The following is a 19,580-nucleotide window of genomic DNA, read 5'->3' as shown; positions in this document are numbered from 1 at the left end:
CATAGTAGTTGGAGCAGTAACTACTGGTAAGTCTTCAGTATAAAATGCCCTATTAAAATCCCACACAAAAACGTCAACATGGCCATACAAGAGACCTAAATTTGGTTTCTGCAGCTGATAGTGTTACTGAGGAGTTAATGAGTCATTTGAAGATCCAGTGTCATGTTTTTCAAGAGCAAAGATTTTAGCCTAAATCCAATTTTAATGGGTTTTCATAAACTGTCTTTGTAGTTTTAATTGGTTAAAGTACATTCTATATTTCCTACCTCAGAAACTGGCATTGTTAAATGTGTGCTGCATTTCAATGGTGGCTGAAGTGCTTTCTGTGTATATGTAACTTTGGGATCTCTTTTATAAGGTCTTACTTAAATAAGATATTACATTGATTACAAGCCATTTGTTCTAGCTGTTCAAGAATAAAACTGATGTGCTTAAAGGGGAACCTGGTATCAGAAGAGTTGGGAGTGCTGAGATTTGAGGGAATTTGGAAAAATGCCAGGGGACTGATGAGTCTCAGGATTCCCAGGAGGGAAGAAATGCAAAAGTTACTAAAGGCTTGTTCATGTGTGAAGGAGTAAGATGAGAGTTGCTTGATTGGGAAATTCTGATCCTTCACTTCATCAGGTTATAAAACAAATACTTTGTTAGGGAAGAATGTTGCAAATCTAAGTGTGGTGAGTTTCTGTTTTTATTTAAAAAAAAAAATGATTTGAGCTCAAACTGCAAACTCTTAATAAAGATGGTAGGTCTCCACTCAGGAACCCCAGCAGCATGGCTATGCACCGATGATGGAAAGGCTTTGCTTTCAAGTACCTTTGTTCTCTGTCTGCATAGTCTTTGTGCATGCAGCTTTATGTTTAGGTTAAAAAAAAAAATGCATCGCTTTAAACTTCTCTCCTCTGTTCACCCTATGTAGCTGAGACACTGTCTTCTAATGTTATAGCAGCATCCAGGCAGATGACAATGATGATTTCTTAGTGCTCATAAAACAGTGTGACTTACACTGTGGAAATGTATGGGTAGCGCCTAAAGGAGTTTTGCCACCATAGGCTCCCACCCAGATGCACTGATCAGGGGAGGATTGAGGCTTGTGGCTGCCAGGTGACTTTCTACTTCTGTCCCTGATTATTTCCCAAGAATCACTAGTCATGGGCATGTAGACAAATGAAATCCTGCTGCTTTTGGGTGGGTTGCAGGATAGAAAACAAGGGAAGGGAAGTGGCGTCCCCATCCAAAAAGGAACCTTCCTCCAGAACTCTGATGTAAGACTTTGGAAGGTGTGGAGACAGCACTATCTCTCAAGCAGTGAGTACTTAACTGACCAGAGTATTATCTGGATGAGTTGAAAAAAACTAGTGAAGCTTATCAGTTGTTCAGATGTGAGCGAGAAACTAGAACTTGCAAAATTAACATTTCTCTGGTATTCAGAGGAGTTTTTTTTAATTGGGGCTTTTGACTGCCAATCTAGAGAATACCATAAGCTTTTTAAAAGTAAAGTGAATAATGACCATGTATCTTCCCCTGTTTCCGTTTACCTTTCTGCATGTGTGGAGCAGAGGGATGCTCAGTCCCATAGAAGGTCTCCGAATCTGGGCCCATTCATGATTTTAAACGTGCTATTTTAAGTCTCTGGCTACAAACTCTCCTGTAAAGAGCGGGGCTGGGATGGCGTTCCACAGAACTTGATGCGTCTTCCCCCAGCAGAAAAACATGGGTTGTCTGGGAGTGCCATGCTGGATCCCAGCTGTGTCATTTCCCATTGCCCCTTCTGAATTGTCTGAAGAAACAGGCAAATCCTAAGAATGATTCATGTCATTAAGAAGCTCTTTTACGTCAGTAATAAAAGGGTGGGGATGAGGTATGGGGAGGAGCCAATAGAGAGTTTGCTTCAAGAATAATTACTTTCCTTTGTGATTACGCTGCTTGAAATTGCTCCCAGATGTGGAGTGAGCCTGAAGTTAACACTGTTATGCTGGGTTTGATGACTTCCCCCTCCATTAATTCAACTTGATTCAATTTCATATTTCCCCCTTTCTATTGTACTCTCCTTTCCTCTGTCTGTTTTGCAGCTGCTCAGTGGGGGACCAGGTGTGCAGTATCTGTTTTCCTTTTAGCTGCTGCTTTTGTCATGATTTGATTTATTTTAAGGGGTCAGTATCTAATAGGTTGTATTTAAAGCCTGTTGTGTTTACATTGCCAGGGATCACAGATCTCAGTAACAATTGCATGTGTGGCACTCTTCAGGGGCCTAGATCTTGCTGCAGCAAATGAGAGGAGAGTTAATTACCATAGCAGAAGATGGGCTCTGCTGTTGAGGAGCTTGCAGTCGCATTGCTACCGCTCTCTTAGCAGTGTCGAAGCAAAGCAGAATAAATCTGAAAAACTGAATTCAAAATAGAGGAGAAAGGGACAGAAAGGTGCTGCTAGTGAAGACAGGGGGCTGGACTCGACCTTTCGGGGTCCCTTCCAGTTCTATGAGATAGGTATAGCGCCATATATTATTATAATAATATATTATATTATAAACTTAGAGGAGGTGTGAGACGGAGAGTTAGTTTAGATGCCTGATATTGTTGATTTGGGTCTCTGTTTAGGTGTACATTTTGTTTTGATTTTTTTTTATTTATTCCATACATGTCAATGTGGCTACAGTATCCTTTTCACCACTGTTTTGATTTAGTTTTAGAAAATGTTTCCTGTCCAAGGAGAAGTGTGGTTGAGACTTGGGAAGATCGTGGTACTGGCCTAGAACCTTAATGGCCATGTTTATTTCAGCATGCCTTCTCTATAACAAGCTTGTCCTTTTGTTTGGTTGGGCATTTTTTTTTCTAGTGTTGTTTCCCCCCTCTCTAATAGTAGAGGCCATTTTCTCTTTGAGACCTATTCACTTTTTACAGATTTGAATTCCCATCAATCCTATTTGGCCTTTAACTAGAAAAACAAAGCATGGAGCATGCAGGCTCCTATCTGGTGATTGTCAATACTGCAGTTAACTGGAGGGGCTCACAGCGGTGCAATCAACTCTTTACCTTTTCCCCTTCCATGTCCCTGTGGCAAGATATGTCCCCGAACTGGCTCCTCTGGTTCTCATTGGCACACAAGCAAGAATCCCAAACCTTGGTCTGTCAGTGCACGGCAGGCTAAGGGATAGCTTTACAGTAGCTTTCGTAATACTAGTTTGGAAGTAAGTGTTTCCAGAAAAATGATTGGTTTTGCCCCACATCAAATCATTCCACATGTTAATCCCTACAGTCAGCTATTCTGTCCTGCAGTTTAGCTGTTTTCAAGTGGTTGGACTTAGTTTCATGAGCCTAAGATTTCCTCAACATGTTTGGTGGAAGCTGTCTCTCTCTATGCACTGCTTGTTCAGTCACTGATACAAGCCTGCTGCTTTTGTGGTAGAGAAAGAGACAGAACTGACTCAATCAGAGCTTCCTCCCAACCCACTAATGTTAATTGTGAACCCAACAACAATGTCCTGTCAATTGCTTTCCCAGCTTAATGAGGGTCGAGGTACTGTACCTGTGGAATCAAGCAACTGAATACCAGAAGGAGAAGAGGATACTGTGGCTGCAGTTGTTGTGATATGTTGTCATTGACTGTATTTGTGACTTCCATTTTTTTCCCCCCACAACCCTTTCTCTGGATCATTCACACTGTTTCTTGTTTTTTTTTTGTTTTTTTTCTCTTGCTCTTTTCTCTCCCTCTTTCCTTCCTTTTTGTTTCTGTTGTCTCTCAGCTGGAGGTTCTCCACTACCGACTCAGTATCTCCAGTACACACCACAGTAGTCCTGCCCAATCCGGCTACCAGGCCCTCCACGCATACCAAGTATTACCATCTTTTCATTTTGTTTCTTTTTAAAAAATCTTGTTTCATCATATAATCTGCAAAGTGTATTAATTGGCACTAGCAGAAAAGGCAGCTGTACAGCAGGTTTGCAAGATGATTCAGAGATTAGTTCCACTGAAACAATGTTTGGTAAAGATAGGTGCAGCAGATACTGAGAGATGCTGATGAACACCTTGGAAAAAGATGTTAGATGTATAGCACATATTAGAAGGACCAATTGGGATCCCCATTTTAAGAAATGCATCTCTTTTAATGGATTTAAAGGGAAAAATTTGACACTGTGCTAATATCTCCTTGGCCCAACAATGTGCTTTGCTAATGGCAGAATTCTGTCTGTCATGTACTGCTCCTTTAAATGAATCTTGCAGGGAAGAGGTGATCAGAGATTGCATGGCTGTACCCCTAATGAGAGAGGTAGGTAACATGTAAACAATCATTCTACGCTTCCAGTGAAACACAGCTGGACAGTTAAATTAATATTGGCAGCCTGAGCTTGATTGGCTTACTTCACAAAGGGCTATGTGGGTTGCACATTTGCGGATTATTCAGGACGTGCCTGCAAACCCATTCCTGTTGGAACAGATTCCTGGGTTCATCCTCCCTATTTCAGCCCTTTACTCACTGTTTCCTCATTTGGTGGAGCACATAGTCCATAAAGCCAAGTTAATGTTGGTTTAAATTCTCCCTGCTTTAACCACTTAGTCCTCTGCTTTTGCATAAGCGGCATGAACACTTTTACTATTAATCAACATACTGCTTAAGAAGGGAAATAAGAATCTGTTACCTGGTGCATTGTTTTATAGCCTTAAATCATCATGCCAGTCCATAGTGTTGTTCTTAAACTTATGTGGAATATGTATTTTTTCCACCTTCCTGGGTGAGGGGGGGAATGATTGGGCAAACATTCCTGCAACTTAGGGCTGGAGGTCAAGAGCTTTTGGAAAGAGTGGGGAGAATAGAAGTTTCCTTTTAGCTTTAGAGAACAATGCTTGTGGTGATGCTGGTGATCCAGGTTATGAGGCAATTAGCCTGTCAAATAGCTTTTAAGTGACAGAGGATTTGTTAGTGTGAAAATGAACAATGGAGTTAAATGCAACCACACAAACAGTTGAAGACTCATATAAAACAACAGAGAATGCTTTCTTGGAGGTAGTCAATGGCCAAGATTTTCAAAAGTGACTAGTGATTTTGGGTGCCCAGTTTGAGGTTCCTTAAAGGGGCCTGAATTTTCAGAAGGTGGGTGCTCAGCAATTTGTGAAAATCAGACCCTATAAGGATCTCAAGATGGGCACTCCAAAATCACTAGCCACTTTTGAAAATCTTGGCCTAACTTTATAGTACCAGAAAGACCCTACCTAAGATGTCTTTGTTAGGTGTTTTCTCCTTCAGACTTTCTCTGGACTAACTGACTTGCAGCCACCTATCAGCTGGTGTGACCCTTTTTGTAGCCTCACTTCCACTGGTTATGGACACTGGTAGGAATACAAATGGAGTCTTCATTAACCCTAGTAATAGGGCCTTCCCTCCCTTAGAGAAGGCATAGATCCATCCAACTTCACTGCTGCAGTCAGAGGCCCTTCATCGCCTTCCATCAGTCAGGAGCTGAGTCTTTTCCCAGAGGGAACCTAGCTATGTAAAAGTATTAAGAAAATTTTCAGAACTGTTTAAGCATATGAAAACTGTTAGCTGCTTCCCCACAGCCATTGCAAGTAGGAAGGGCTTTAAAGTGTCATCATAGCACCAAGAATTGTTCTGAATTGCTCACACACAATTAAACACATTGAAAAGATAAGAAGTAGTTTCCTAAAAAACCAAAATAACCTGTCCCAAGTAGCCAAACTATGCAGCTCCGAAGTTTCACCTGAACGCAGCTTCATTATGGCATCCAAGAATCTCCTTTCACAGCTGCTGCTAACACATGCAGCCCAGTGCGACCCTCCATCACACTTGTTTTTGTTGCTGTGGTACTTGTATTTGGCTATCCTTGATCTCCCACAAACAGCCCTCAGTGGATTGAGATAAGTTTCCTGTTTCCAAGGCAGGCTAGAATACCAGTAGGGCTGGTGTGTGCTCCTGGGCTCTGCAGTAGCGGGGAAGAGGTGCACTGAGAACTCCCTTTTTCTCTCCCTATAGCATCTCCCCATTCCTTCATATGCTCATGCTTCTGGTAGCAATACCAAACTGGCCCACTCTCACTCTTCTGTGTTCCTTGTGTGAAAAAGATCTTCCCATCTCTCACACTTCCAGTAAAAAGATTGAATGACACCCCCACCCCCCAAAAAACTTATACTGATGTTAAGTGCAACAGGATCATTCAGGGCATGAGCAACAGAAGCAAATAATACTCTTGCCATAACTTTTTAGAGTTTTTCTTTTTTAGGAGGCAGAAGAACACCCACATAAGAAGGAAGGCTTAGTAGAGAGTGAGCTGAGAGCATAATAATGGTTCTGTTGTGTTACCGACAGCAGACACTTTAATAATTAATAATAATAATAAACAAATAAATTAAAAGAATGGATATTCTTTTTTCCTGAGAGGGAGTAAATTAAAGTAAAACTTAGTGATGTTCTGTTACTACTCTCTAGGGGGTTACTGTAACTTGAAACAAAAAGATAGACTATAAACCTCTTTCTCCTGTAATCACACTGACTAAAAGAAGCCTCACAGGTATTTAAGACAACGAGGAGTCCTTGTGGCACCTTAGAGACTAACTAATTTATTTGGGCATAAGCTTTCGTGGCCTAAAACCCACTTCATCAGATGCATGGAGTGGAAAATTTGTTAGTGAGCTGTTGAAGGCAGAGCTGTGATGCAACTTGTTCACTTGGGGAGATAATTTGTTCAAATTGGGTGATGCAGAACTAAACAGGTAGGGACACTCCTGTTCTGTTTAAATGTCTGATGTGAAAATATCTTTGTGCTGAGCTCCCTCATAGAGGATTAACAAGCAAAACTTATCTTTCTGCCTATTGCTTTAAATCCAGGAGTCATTTAAACCCACAGAAGAGCACGTGTTAGTGATAAGACTTCTCGTGAAGCATCTGCACGCTTTTGCCAACAGTCTGAAACCAGAGCCACTCTCACCCTCAGCCCATTCCCATACAGCCAGCCCACTGGAGGAATTCAAGAGGTAGGTATATGTCAAACTGCCTTTCGAGCATGCAAAGCACTAATTAATACATACCTTGGCAGTTCTGCTTTTGTTGAGAGCTTGCAATTGCATTATGAGGAGGATGAGAGAGCCCACTTTTACACTCCTCATGCACTTTGGGCTGGAGTCCAGATCAGAATAGGGAAGAAGGAAGTAGTTGCTCCCAATCCACAATGTATCCACAATAGAAAATGCTTCACCTTTTTAAAAAAGAGGGAGGGGATCAAACTGCTTTAGAGGTGCTAGTGTTTGCTCTGAGAACAGAGGGAAGTTGAAGCCAGTTTAGAAGAGCAGTCAGACTGGTGCAGAAATAACTTCTGTACATATCTCTGAAAAGGACATGTATAGATCAGTATTGGGTGGAGGAAAAGTTGTGTTACTGAAACTGCACCAGAGAGAAATTCCAGCTGAGAACACTGGGCAGCCTTCTTAGAGGCACTTGGGTTGCATTTGGCCCTGGAATAGCAAGTTGTGTGCATCACTGTTAGAACTTTTCAGACATATTCAAATCATTGGCTCCTCCTTCAGCTGAAAAAGAACCTATCAAAACTCGTTACTTCTGTATTAAATGTTTGAGATAGTACTTTATCATCTATTATTTGTTTATGCATGTGTCTTTGTGTCTGAATCTCATTGCAGAGTTGTGATTCCTCGGTTTGTCCAGCAGAAGCTCTATATCTTCCTGCAGCATTGCTTTGGCCACTGGCCTCTGGATGCCTCTTTCAGAGCTGTATGTACCAGCCTTTATTTCTGCTGAGTTCATACAAAATCAGAGTTAGTTAATAAAACACTGGACCAGCTGCAGTGGTAAAACTACTGTTTTTGTAGAACTGTTCACTGTTCATGAGGGAAATAAACATTTATTAAGACTAGAGTTAGAAATGAAGTGTAGTAAAGATATGGGAAGGGGAATTCTTAGATACTGGTGAAACTATGTGGTGGTGGTTCATTTCTCTTTCCCTTTATGGAAATGACCACAGGTTGAGAACAAGCTATTCTTACTACAGCGAACCTGTATGTTTATGGATAAATTTGGCCTATTTAATAATACACTCTACTCTTGTTGTAACTAACCAGACTAGGAGAAGAAATATGGCTTTAATTTCTTATATCTAGATGTTTTAAATATACATTCCTCCTACCTCGGGGAAGTGACATGGCTGGGTCAGTTACGTTGCCACGTTTGGCAGAGATAGGACAGAATAGACCATTGGGAATCCTCTTGGGGTGAAATCTTAATTCAGCTGAAGTCAAAGTTGTCACGGACTTCAGTGGGGCCAAGATTTCACCCCCTGTTGCCTAGTAGTTTCTTGTGTGAGAAGGACTGAAAAGGCATTAATATAAAATGCTATTCAGCCCATCCTCCATGTGTCTCACTAGGCTATATGGTGCTTCAGTGAATGATATTAAATGTCAGAATAATAACACAACCTTCAACCGTGATGACTACATTAACGTGGCCAACCAACAACTCTCCGACACCACCTGTTATAAAGAACTCAGAGAAGATCCCACACCACAGTTTATTCAGGAATTTAAGGATATCATCAAATCCTTCCCCAAACAACTCCAAGAGAAACTCTACAAACTCATCCCCCAAGAACCCTCTTCAGGGACCTTCTACGTGCTTCCCAAGGTACACAAACAAGAGAACCCAGGCAGACCCATCATATCTGGCCATGGCACTCTCACAGAAGGAATATTGGGACCTATAGAAACCATCCTTACACCACTCACCAAGCAAAGGGCCAGCTTCCTTCAAGACACAACCAACCTCTTCCACCTTGAAGAATTTCTGGACAAATGCACCATGAAACTAATAATGTATCTGAGATACATTGATGATATTTTCATCCTCTGAACAGACAATCTCTCATAGATTTGCACCACAACTTCCCACGGATCACCATACCTACCTTCATAGATGCAGTAACCATCTCAAACACACCAAGAAATCTTAAATCTGTTATCTACAGCCAGGCACTCAGATACCACAGAATATGCTCTGAGGAGAAAGTCCAGGATATACACCTTAACATGCTCAAAACTGTCTAAATAACTGCACTTCACCAGAGAAGTAGATCCCGTCATAGAACAGGCCACCCAAATACCTCGAGAGAACTTGTTTCAATACAGAAATAACCCCCCCTCCAACCACACACCCCTAGTTGTTTCCTACCACCCCACACTGGAATCCATACAGGGTATCATCAAACAACTACAACCCACACTTGATGAGGACCCCATCCTGAATGAAATCTTTCCTGAACCCCCTCTCCTGGCCTTCAAACAACCCTCCCAACTTCTCTAAGCTCATCATCAGAAGCAAGCTCCCAACAGACCAGGACACACCAACTCAAAGCGGCACCAGACTCTGCCACTGGGCAGTATCGGCGGGAGCAATGCTGTAAATTTGCAAATACTTACAGAGTGAGGTTGACGTAAGTTGACTTATGTTGACCTAACTCTGGAGTGTAGGCCTGGCCTAAGTACGTTTCCTAGACCTGAAGAAGAGCACTGTCCAAGCTTGAAAGCTTGTCTCTCTCACCAACAGAGTTAGGTCAATACAAGATATTATCTCACCCACCTTGTCTCTAATATCCTGGGTCCAACACTGCATACACCAATACTAGTACATCAGTTTGATTGGTGGATGCATCTTCCTTTCCATGGCAGCCACTTGAACACTCTTTCATCTGACTGTTATTGTAGAGGGTGAGCTGCTTGTTCAATACAACCCGGTATTTTGTTAATGGATTTTTACTAAGCATCTAGTTCTCTTCAGCTCTGATGCAAGAGCACATGATCACTAAAGACTTACTCTTCAGGGCTGAGACTTTTGCAAGATATTTTCATTCCTTAAGCCTTTTGTTGGCATTAAGAAAGTGGGTATCATTGTCCAAGGGACTTAGCAAAACAAATAAGCAAAATCTTCCTTCTTCAATTGAATTGATTTTTATGTTGTTGTGGTTTTGCTTCAGGTCCTGGAGATGTGGTTAAGCTACGTGCAGCCCTGGAGATATGCTCCTGAGAAACCACTTCAGAATGCAGAGCTTCAGCCTCGCAGTGTATCAGAGAAATGGTAAACATAGGATTATTCCTGAGCAGAATCTGCAGATCGCTCTAATCTTGCTTCAGCAGATGGCATCTATTAACTGTTAGAATTTTGCGTATGAAAATCTCGAAGACAGAGTTTTAAATGTTGTTCCTTGTAAGCATCCAGTTCATGGATACTGAACTGTGGAATTGTGACCAAGCACCCTCTTTCTTTATCGTGAGGTGGGGTCACAGAATGGAAAAGGTTGAGATCTGCTTTCCTAGTTTACCCCATTCAGTTCCTCCTGACATGTTACTCTAAGTAGCTTTCTTCATACAGCAGGTGCCAGATTAGCCTTCCTGCTCAGGAAGAACAAAGACGGCATATCCGTCACCCTGATATGGGTAAAAGTATTTATTTGGCTTAAAGCTATATTGATAAGCATAAGCCCTGTTCATTGTTTCCTCTGTTTGGACTCCTTGGGGTCTTTTCCTTTACTTCACCATCTCTCCCATGTTCAGCAAAGCCCCCCCAGGTGGCTCCAACGTTACAAACTACACTGCTCATTGCATTGTACTGCATCCAAAATCCTGGGTCATAAGAACAGCCGTGCTGGGTCAGACCAAAGGCCCATCTAGCCCAGTATCCTGTCTTCTGACAGTGGCTAATGCCAGGTGCTTCAGAGGGAATGAACAGGAACAGAACAGGTGGTCATCGAGTGATCCATCCCCTGTCGTCCACTCCCAGCTTCTGACAATCAGTGGTTTGGGACATCCAGAGCATGGTTTTGCATCCCTGACCATCTTGCCTTGTAGACTATCCTCCATGAATTTATCTAGTTATTTTTTTAACCCTGTTATAGTTTTGGCCTTTACAACATCCCCTGTCAACGAGTTCCACAAGTTGACTGTGCGTTGACTTTACCAACTGTTCTGAGGCACCTCCTCCTTCCCTAAGACCTATAGTGGCACAATCCATTCAGCGGTGAGGGTGTGTTTCATGAAGAGGCAGCACCAGGTTTTTTGGTTCCTGGATACTTGTGCAGGAGACAGTGATAGAAACCACACTTCAGGCTTCAGCTTGCCTCTGAAGTCCTCCCATTGCACATCCATGCAACTAGATATCTGCTAGCACAAAGTCAGAGATTGTTACTGGTACCTAAAAACGCTTGAGTAAGGAGGTGTGTGGGTGGGTGTGTAATGGAAAGGATGAGATCATTCCAGTTGATGGTCTAAAATATATTCTATGGGATTATTTATTTGGCAGACTGAATATACTTACTCCTTATTTTAATAGCTGTATTCACAAACCCATTGTTACTTTGACAGGGCTCCCTTCATTCAAGAGAACCTACTGATGTACACCAAGCTATTTGTAGGCTTTCTGAACCGAGCTCTCCGCACCGATTTGGTCAGCGCTAAAAATGCCCTGATGGTGTTCCGAGTAGCCAAGGTCTTTGCTCAGCCCAACCTAGCTGAAATGATCCAGAAAGGTAACTGAATACCATGTTGCCTCCTTGCAGTGTTCTGCCCTGGTCTGTCTGATGGCAACTCTTTTGCCTCAGAAGCATGGAGAAATGTGAATTGGAGGATTCAGTGTCTGCCTTATGTGACATTGAAGTTCAGAGACCTGATGTCTTTGCTTCTATTTACAGTATTGGTTTCATACATATATACAAGTTTTTCTCTTTTTTTTTTCTCATTTTCATTCATCAGTCTCACTCATTCCTATTTGTTCTAACTAACAAAAAAACCCATGGTGGTGGTGGTTTTTAGTAAACAGAAACTCCTTGTGTTTTACAACCTACTTATTGTTTGTGCTGTTTTGTTATTAATTAACTCAGAATTAAAACTTTGTAATGCCCTACAGAAATTTATATTTACTCAGACTTCAGCAAGATGGCAAGTCAGCAAGAACTTGCACTCCAAGTGTTAGATATCAGTTTAAAGTGTCCTGAAAGCTGCATGTTGAGAAGCCTGGGGTACAGTGCACGGGGTGGACGGCACAAGAGGGTTTAGGCAAGCAACAAAAATTTCAGGTGCTGGAACGTGCTCAGCTGGGCAGGTATAGGGACCATAATATCCTTTCCAACAACCAATCATGGTCTAGAAGTACTATGTCTATATAGACTTAGATGCACCATTGTAATAGTGAAAGCTCTTTCTGCTCTATGAGTGAAGATTCAGTGGAAAACTTGAACTAATAACTAGGGCCCTGCCCTCCCTCTCCTCCCCACAAATAACCTTGCAACCTTGTTACAATGAGTGGTTAAAAAATGGTATTGCTAGATTCCCAAATCAGAGCAAGGTGTAACCTGGTTTTCTCCACCCCACATCATCTTATCCCAAATTCTAGGAGAGCAGTTATTCCTGGAGCCAGAACTTGTTATCCCTCACCGTCAACACCGAATTTTCATGACCCCCACTCTTGGTGGGAGCTTCTTGTCGTCATGGCCTCCAGCAATCACAGATGCCTCATTTAAGGTGAAGAGTCATGTTTACTGCCTGGAAGGACAGGAGCCCCAGTACAAGCAGATGTTTGGTCCAGAAGTCAGGAATTTGGTAAGCAATGACCTTGCTTACTTGCCCTGTGTAAGCCCCTTTATTGCTGTTGTGAGGGATGTGTCTCCATACTAAATATCTGCTCCATCACGTAAGAGGGGGGAGAAATTTAAGCTCTTTAAAAGTAGGGGGTGAATCAGGAGTTGGTGGTGGTTATAGAATCTGTTTGAAAGGTCCATAACAAGTGTGAAAATAGAAATGTACAGACTGCTTTCCAGTCCTGAAGGGTGGGGTGGACTGAGCTTGCAGCTTTGGAGCAATCTGGTATGGGCATGTACTTGTTTCATCTATCAACAATGACTGTGTGTATTTCTGATTCATAGTGTTAATAATCAGTACCCAGCAGCAAGCCAGTTAAAAATGGTGTAGCAGCAGGCTAGTGAACTGAAGGAAGATGCATCTCAAAGGAAACAGAGGGGCACTCGCATTCCTCTGAATGCCCCAGCTGCAGTGATTTCCTTTATTCTATTGGAGTTGGAGCACATGACTACTACCAGCACAAGTCCATGTCAGCCAAGGGAATGAATGTGCTGATTCTGTTCTGACTGTCCGGTCACCAGGCAGACTTGTATTCACATGCTGGTGCTTATTACTGACTTTATTCAATTGCTTTATTTAGTCATCCGCCTGTCTTTTATTTTTCAGGTATTAAGATTGGCCCAGTTAATAGGCCAGGCCCAGCAAACAGCAAAATCCATATCAGACCACTCTGCAGAGACCATGGCTAGTCAGTCCTTCCTATCCTGGTTTAGGTTCAGCCCTTCTGACATGAATGGTTCCTATACAGGAAATGACCTAGATGAAATTGGGCAAGACATTATCAAGAAAACAGATGAATATTTGGAGAAGGCACAGGAGTACCTATGCCAGATCTTTCGAGTATGTAACTTCCTTCCAAGTGCTGTCACTGGGAAGTAGCATGAATGGGAGTCAGGATTCCTGCAGTCTACTTCCAGCTTTCTCGCTTATTTGCAGTGTGATCATTGGCAAGTCACGTAGGCCAACATTTCAAAAGTGGACACTCATTTTGGGTACCTCAATTTTTGGTGCCCATCTTGAGACACTTTAGGATTGATTTTTTTTTTTCCCAGGAGTGCTGAGTGCCTGTAAACCTCTTGACTGTTGCTAAATTTGCGGGTGCTGTGCACTTGAAAATATCAATCCCAAGCTAAGTTCCCTCTAAGCTGTGTGGCCACGCAGCTGGGTATTAAGCCCCATGCAGGGGCTCAGGGCTGAGGTGGGGAGAGGTGCCTGTCCCTCAGCGCGGACCTGCCATGGTGGGGAGAGGCAGCACTCCCTGCCGGCCCCAGTGCGGACCTGCCTGCCCGGGCCCACCGGAGCTGCTGTGGCAAGGAGACCTCCATTGGCCCCGTGCAGCCCCACCGGAGCTGCTGTGGCTGGGGAGAGGCGCCTCTCCCCCAGCCCTGAGCTGCTGCAGTGAGAGAGAGCTGGGGGAGTCCTCTCTCCCCACCGTAGCCCCAATGTAGCCTGCACCCCAAACCCCTCATCCCCGGACCCACCCCAGAACCTTCACCCCTAGCCGGAGCCCTCACCCCCTGCACCCAACACTCTCTCCCAGCCCTGAGCCCCCTCCCACACCCCAAACCCCTCATCCTCAGCCCCACCCCAGAGCCCTCAGTCCCCCGCACCCAACCCTCTGCCTCAGCCCCAAGCCCCCTCCCACACTCTGAACCCTTCGGCCCCACCTCCACCACATGAATTTTGTTATGTGCACCAATATGAAGGCGATGTGTCACACATCACCTCTATATTGGTGCACAAAACAAAATTCATTCCGCACATGGATATAAAAAATTAGAGGGAACACTGATCCGAAGCCATGTTAAACTAGGCACCCACAATAAGTAGCCACTTAATAAAATCCCATATTTTTCCTACTTTCCAAGGGGCATTTTATGGCTTACTGTTTTTAAAGCACTTTGAGATTTTCTAATGACAGATGCTGTAGAAATGCAAAAGTGATAAAGCTAATAGAAGATACTAGAAGATGGCTGCTTCTCTCATTAAGCTGAAAGGAAACAAAGAGATTTTACACAAGTTCGCTTGCACATGGCTGGGAGAAGATAGAACTAAGCAACAGCTATGGGAAGACTAGGATGTACTGAGTGAATAATACTTCTGTCTGCCAGGTCTTGCCACCTGATGAAAACAATTAAGAATGTAGTCGCTTTTTAAAAAATTATTTCTATTGTAGACTGGTAAATAGGTTGTTTTCAGTACCTGTTCTGTTGTCAGTCATTGGCTATGTGGTTCTCAAGGACTGCACAGAAGCTGGTGAATGGGGAAATAGGTGGAACAGAAAAAGGTCGTAAAACTGAATAATTATGAAGAAATTGTTCTTTTTGACTAGTTGAATGAAGCCCAGCTGACCCAAATGATTATGAATTGTGGAGCAGCTCAGGATGAGAATGGAAAGAAGCAACTTCCAGACTGCATTGAGAGTGAGGATGGACTAATTCTTACGCCTCTTGGCAGGTATCAGGTAAGAGGGAAAAGCTTCCAGACCAATACTTCTAGAGCTTCTGTTTAAGAAAGCAGAGTGTATGCCTCGACATCAAAATAACTAGCTTGTCAGGGCTGGGAGGAGAGATACCAGTTTGTATGCAATTCAAATTTGAGCTATAAAGTACGTGATTTCCGTTCCTGTTCCTAGATCATAAATGGCTTACGGCGGTTTGAGATAGAGTACCAAGGAGATACTGATCTTCAACCCATTAGAAGTTATGAAAATGCCACTCTAGTGCGACTGTTGTTCCAGTTATCCTCAGGAATTAATCAAAGGGTAAGTGCAATGAGAAGTCTTTTCTCTTTTTCAGTTGCATATTCCTATTCTCCCTCTGACCTGCGTCAATGTACAACTTACAGACTTGCTTTGTACTCTCGCCATTAATGTGACTTCTGTATGAGTTTGCAAATATTCCATAGGGCTCTTCTTCCAGCCTGGAATCACCTTTTTTCCCTATTGCTCAAGATTTGTAAATGTCACAACATTCTCTCTAAATCAGAAACAGTAAACTGAAATGTATTGTTCATGGTAGATGAGGTAGAAGGAATGTCCTTCACAGTATCATATTAGCACATACAAGCATAATGAAAGAACACTCTGTTTCCCTAGTTGTCAAAATAAGCAGGAAAAGGGTTAATCCAACCAAACCCTTTTATTCCTTCCTCCTCCTGTCTCTCACTCCTTTAAGCTCTGTCTTGCAGCTTGATGGTTGGTCCTCTTTCCATTGTATCCTGACATCATATGTACACACCACTGTTGTTCCAGATTTCCTTCTGTTGGTTTAGCGCTTTGTACCGCTAATAGTAAATTAGCAGAATTACTACAGTACAAATGTAAATTTGTGTTGGAACAATTCTAACTTTTGAAAGACACATGAGTTTTGAGTTATAATTGCTATAATCCTCTTTCCTGTCCCCTTAATACAAACCAAAACATAAAAGCAACAATTTTTCAGTGTGAACTTAATCTACATTTTAATTTTTGTTTACATTTTTCTTGTTCTGTTATTGACTTTGTTTTTCTTACCTTAGTTTGCTGATCAAATGGAGATTCTCTGCTCCAGGGAAGACTTTATTGGCAGGTTGTGTCGCTATCATCTTACCAATCCATTCCTTGCAGAGAAGGGCAGGCACAGCCCAGCACTGAAACAAAGGTCAGGACGTTCTCGGCGACCAAGGATCAGTCTGAGATTTCTGGCCAGCTACAGGACTCTTCTTTCTTTGTTCATGATATACTTCATTGCATCTTGGTTCTGCATTGGACCACTGGCCTGCACATTCATTATTCTCCTTGGGTATCTTCTTTATGCAATAGTAATGACTTTCTTCACTGAAAGGTGGAAAGGTCATCAACACTAATTTTTCCCTTCAGTATACACTGTAAAAGGAACTTTTTAAGGATAAAAGTACAGTGCTTTGTGATTAAAAACCTTCGGCAAAGGATCACTTCAAAACTTTTAAGTGTGCTTTTTTTGTATTAAAGTTGACCCAGAGGGATGGGTTTGTGGTTGTAGAAGCCACTGTAATCTATGTAAATTCTGTTTTGATAAACTGTCTTTTCTACACAGTTTACTGAATGTGCGGGATGAGAGACTCTGCTTGTGGTTTGGGGAACAACCGCCAATGATTATAGAGCTGAAACGAACAGCCCGAAGTAGCTATGGGAAACTACATAAAGAAACAGCTCTAGATTTGGCAATCTATCCATAGTGCAGCTTTTTACTTTTACCACTTCATGTGGGAATTGGCCATTTGAACTGCTTTCTGCAGGTTTTATATCATGTTGCTGGGGAGGGGGTTTTCAGTGTGACAAAGGCAATAGTAGCCACAAATCATGAGTTCGGTACACAAAGCTGAATCCCAAAAAATCAGTAGGACAAAAATGACATGATTAGCATAAACAAGTTTTTGGCTTAAATTACTCAAAAGAAATCTGGGGGAAATAGGTAATAATGGTTTGGCTCAGAAACAGGAGAGGGGAGTTGCATCTTGTTGCCAGCTACATATGATTGCTTTGATTTGCAAAAAATTGCATTATAAATATTTCAAAGTACCAGGAAAGGAGGAGGAGCTGGGGGCAGGAATCCCATAGCCTAGCACAGAGGCTAACTCTGCATTCCCTTTTCTGAACCAATACCTACTTGTTGTCTTCACTGGTCCCTGTCTTTTCAAAATGAGGAACTCTGGGAGTTGATTCTTTTACCATTTAACTTGGCAACAACAACCCATGAGTCATGTGCTAAAGGGGAGAATTTAGCATTCATCTAAACTAAAGTTCTAGTTTTCTGGGTATCCCCTGATGCCATTGGTCCAGTATTCCTACTGTGACTGCCATTAGTGCCTAGTGTGAATAAATCAGTCACTCCACACACTGTAGTATAAAACTATCAAAGAAACTGTAACCTTCTGTGGTACTGACACTCGGTTGTAGAAAGGAAATTATATCTTTTAACATTTTCTCCAGAACTTGAGCTGTGACTAGATTTTTGTCTACCCACCATAAAATGGGTTTCTTCTCTGCCCTCACTACTTCTTTAGCAAGTGGTCTACCTTCCCAGCAACAAACTACTTTAGAAAAGAGTCACCAACTAAACCTAAGTAAATTGAGCTGCTTTGTTTAAACAAACATGTTTAAGGAATCAGTTAGTTTAACCTGCTCTTCCCTGAAATACACTGCTGTCAGGTGCAGTTGTGGCACTTGTGGTGTAAAGGATTAAATACACCTTGCAATAGTGAGATGTAAGGAGCACATAATTTGCATTAAGTGGAATAAGTGTGTTCAGTTTTCTCTTACCTATATGTATGCATTTAATAGATGTGTTTGGAAAACAGCTAACATTTGGCTCTAGATTTGGAGCTTTCTAATACATTAGAATTCATAATTTTTTGGCAGCACCCAAACTATTTTTCCATGTTTCCTGATAACTGCATTTCCAACTTATGTTTACCAAATCCAGTGAACCCTTCTGTCATCTTGTTCAATCAAATTTCTCTTTGTGGTACAAGTTTCTTCTTTTGAAACCGCGTGTGTAAATTAAAGTGCTTGCTTGATTTATTTTTAAAGCAAAGTCTCCTGGTGTGTTTTTGTGTTAAACCTTCTTTTTGAGCAGGACTGTGTTGCAGTGTGTGTAAGTGAAATAGTAAGTACTGTACTATGCATTTATTTTCAGTAAGATTTTGTCAGTTTCTTTCTAGTACTGCAATTTGTTCTGGTAGATGGCATAAAAGAAGTATGTTTAGGCCTCTGATTGTAGTCCTGGGTTCAAAATCTCTCAAGTTTCATTCTTTAATAAATGTGCTACCTTCCCAGGAAGAAAAGAGTCACTAACTAAACCAAAGTAAATTGAGCTTCTTTGTTTAAACAGAAAACATGTTTAAGGAATCAGTTAGTTTAACCTGCTCTCCCCTGAAATACACTGCTGCCAGGTGCAGGTGTGGCACTTGTGGTGTAAAGGATTAAATACACCTTGCAGTAGTGAGATGTAAGGTACCATCTAATATCCTTTGGGCAGAGATTTGTCACTTTTCATTTTATTTGTAAAGCATCTTGCCCACCTACGAGCCTGTATAAATAACACTTGTCCATTGTCACATCCAAATCACATTGTCACATGATTGCTGGCTTCTACACCAGGTGACTTGGACTAATACGGTACTGGTGCAGACAGCTGTGTGTAAGCACTACGCTTTTACGGCTGAGCATGAAATTCGCCCACATATCTTTAAAAGTGGTACAGAAGAGGTGTAGTTGGACAGCAAAAGCAGAATAAGAAATGTAGACTTTCTTGCACCATAAGCTGACCTGGAAAAACCTTTGGGAGGTCTGATCTTTTTCCCTGTCAAGGCAGCATTGATCCCTATGCTCTCAAATACTGCCATTCTTAGCCCAAGAGGGCAGGGCAGCTAGCTGTGATGCAGTGGGCAGACAATAGTGAAGAACGGTTTCTAACCATCAGAGGAGAGAAGTCCTTCCCCCTTTCCAGTTGGAAGGCAGTCCCAGAAGTAACTTGTTTTAAAACTGAGCTTGCTAAGTTTTATGAAGGAGATTGCCCATAATGGCATAAGGCCATCTGCAACTGCTATTAGCAAATATCTCCTATTGCTATAGATAGGGGGAGGGCTCTGATTTACTACAGAGAATTATTTCCCAGGTGTCTGGCTGGTGGCTGTTGCCCATATCATCAGATTCTAACTGATCATACTTTGGGATGGGGAAGGAATTTTTCCCCAAGTCAGAGTGGTAGACAGCCTGGGTTTTTTTTAAACCTTCCTTTGCAGGGTGGAGCTTGGGTCACATGCTGGTTTGAACTAACTAGAGTCTCTGTAACCTGAAGTCATTAAATCAAGATTTGAGGACTAAGTAACTCAGCCAGAGGCTATGGGACTGCTACAGGAATGGCTGGGGGAGGTTCTGTGGCTTGCAATGTGCAGGAGGTCAGCCTAGATGATGTTGC

At 42.2% G+C, this 19,580-nt stretch overlaps 1 protein-coding gene across 3 annotated transcripts in view; it reads left to right on the top strand.

Annotated features, from left to right (window-relative positions):
- The window catches only part of SMPD4 (sphingomyelin phosphodiesterase 4), a 28,579-nt gene extending 10,258 nt beyond the window's left edge, over positions 1-18,321 (top strand). For 2 of the 3 annotated variants that reach the window (XM_039504950.1, XM_039504949.1), the window contains exons 11-20: positions 3,740-3,829; positions 6,836-6,981; positions 7,642-7,732; positions 9,984-10,084; positions 11,368-11,531; positions 12,395-12,600; positions 13,246-13,479; positions 14,972-15,103; positions 15,275-15,403; positions 16,159-18,321. In XM_039504950.1, coding sequence (XP_039360884.1) covers positions 3,740-3,829; positions 6,836-6,981; positions 7,642-7,732; positions 9,984-10,084; positions 11,368-11,531; positions 12,395-12,600; positions 13,246-13,479; positions 14,972-15,103; positions 15,275-15,403; positions 16,159-16,485 — 1,620 coding nt within the window. In that variant the 3' untranslated portion in view covers positions 16,486-18,321. The remainder of the gene's footprint in view (positions 1-3,739; positions 3,830-6,835; positions 6,982-7,641; positions 7,733-9,983; positions 10,085-11,367; positions 11,532-12,394; positions 12,601-13,245; positions 13,480-14,971; positions 15,104-15,274; positions 15,404-16,158) is intronic. The other variant, XM_039504951.1, reaches the window with a different exon arrangement.
- The last annotated feature ends 1,259 nt before the right edge of the window (positions 18,322-19,580 follow it).

This window comes from Mauremys reevesii, linkage group 18 (assembly GCF_016161935.1).
Source record: "Mauremys reevesii isolate NIE-2019 linkage group 18, ASM1616193v1, whole genome shotgun sequence".
Lineage (NCBI taxonomy): Eukaryota > Metazoa > Chordata > Testudines > Geoemydidae > Mauremys > Mauremys reevesii.
This window is presented reverse-complemented; position numbering and strand designations above follow the sequence as displayed.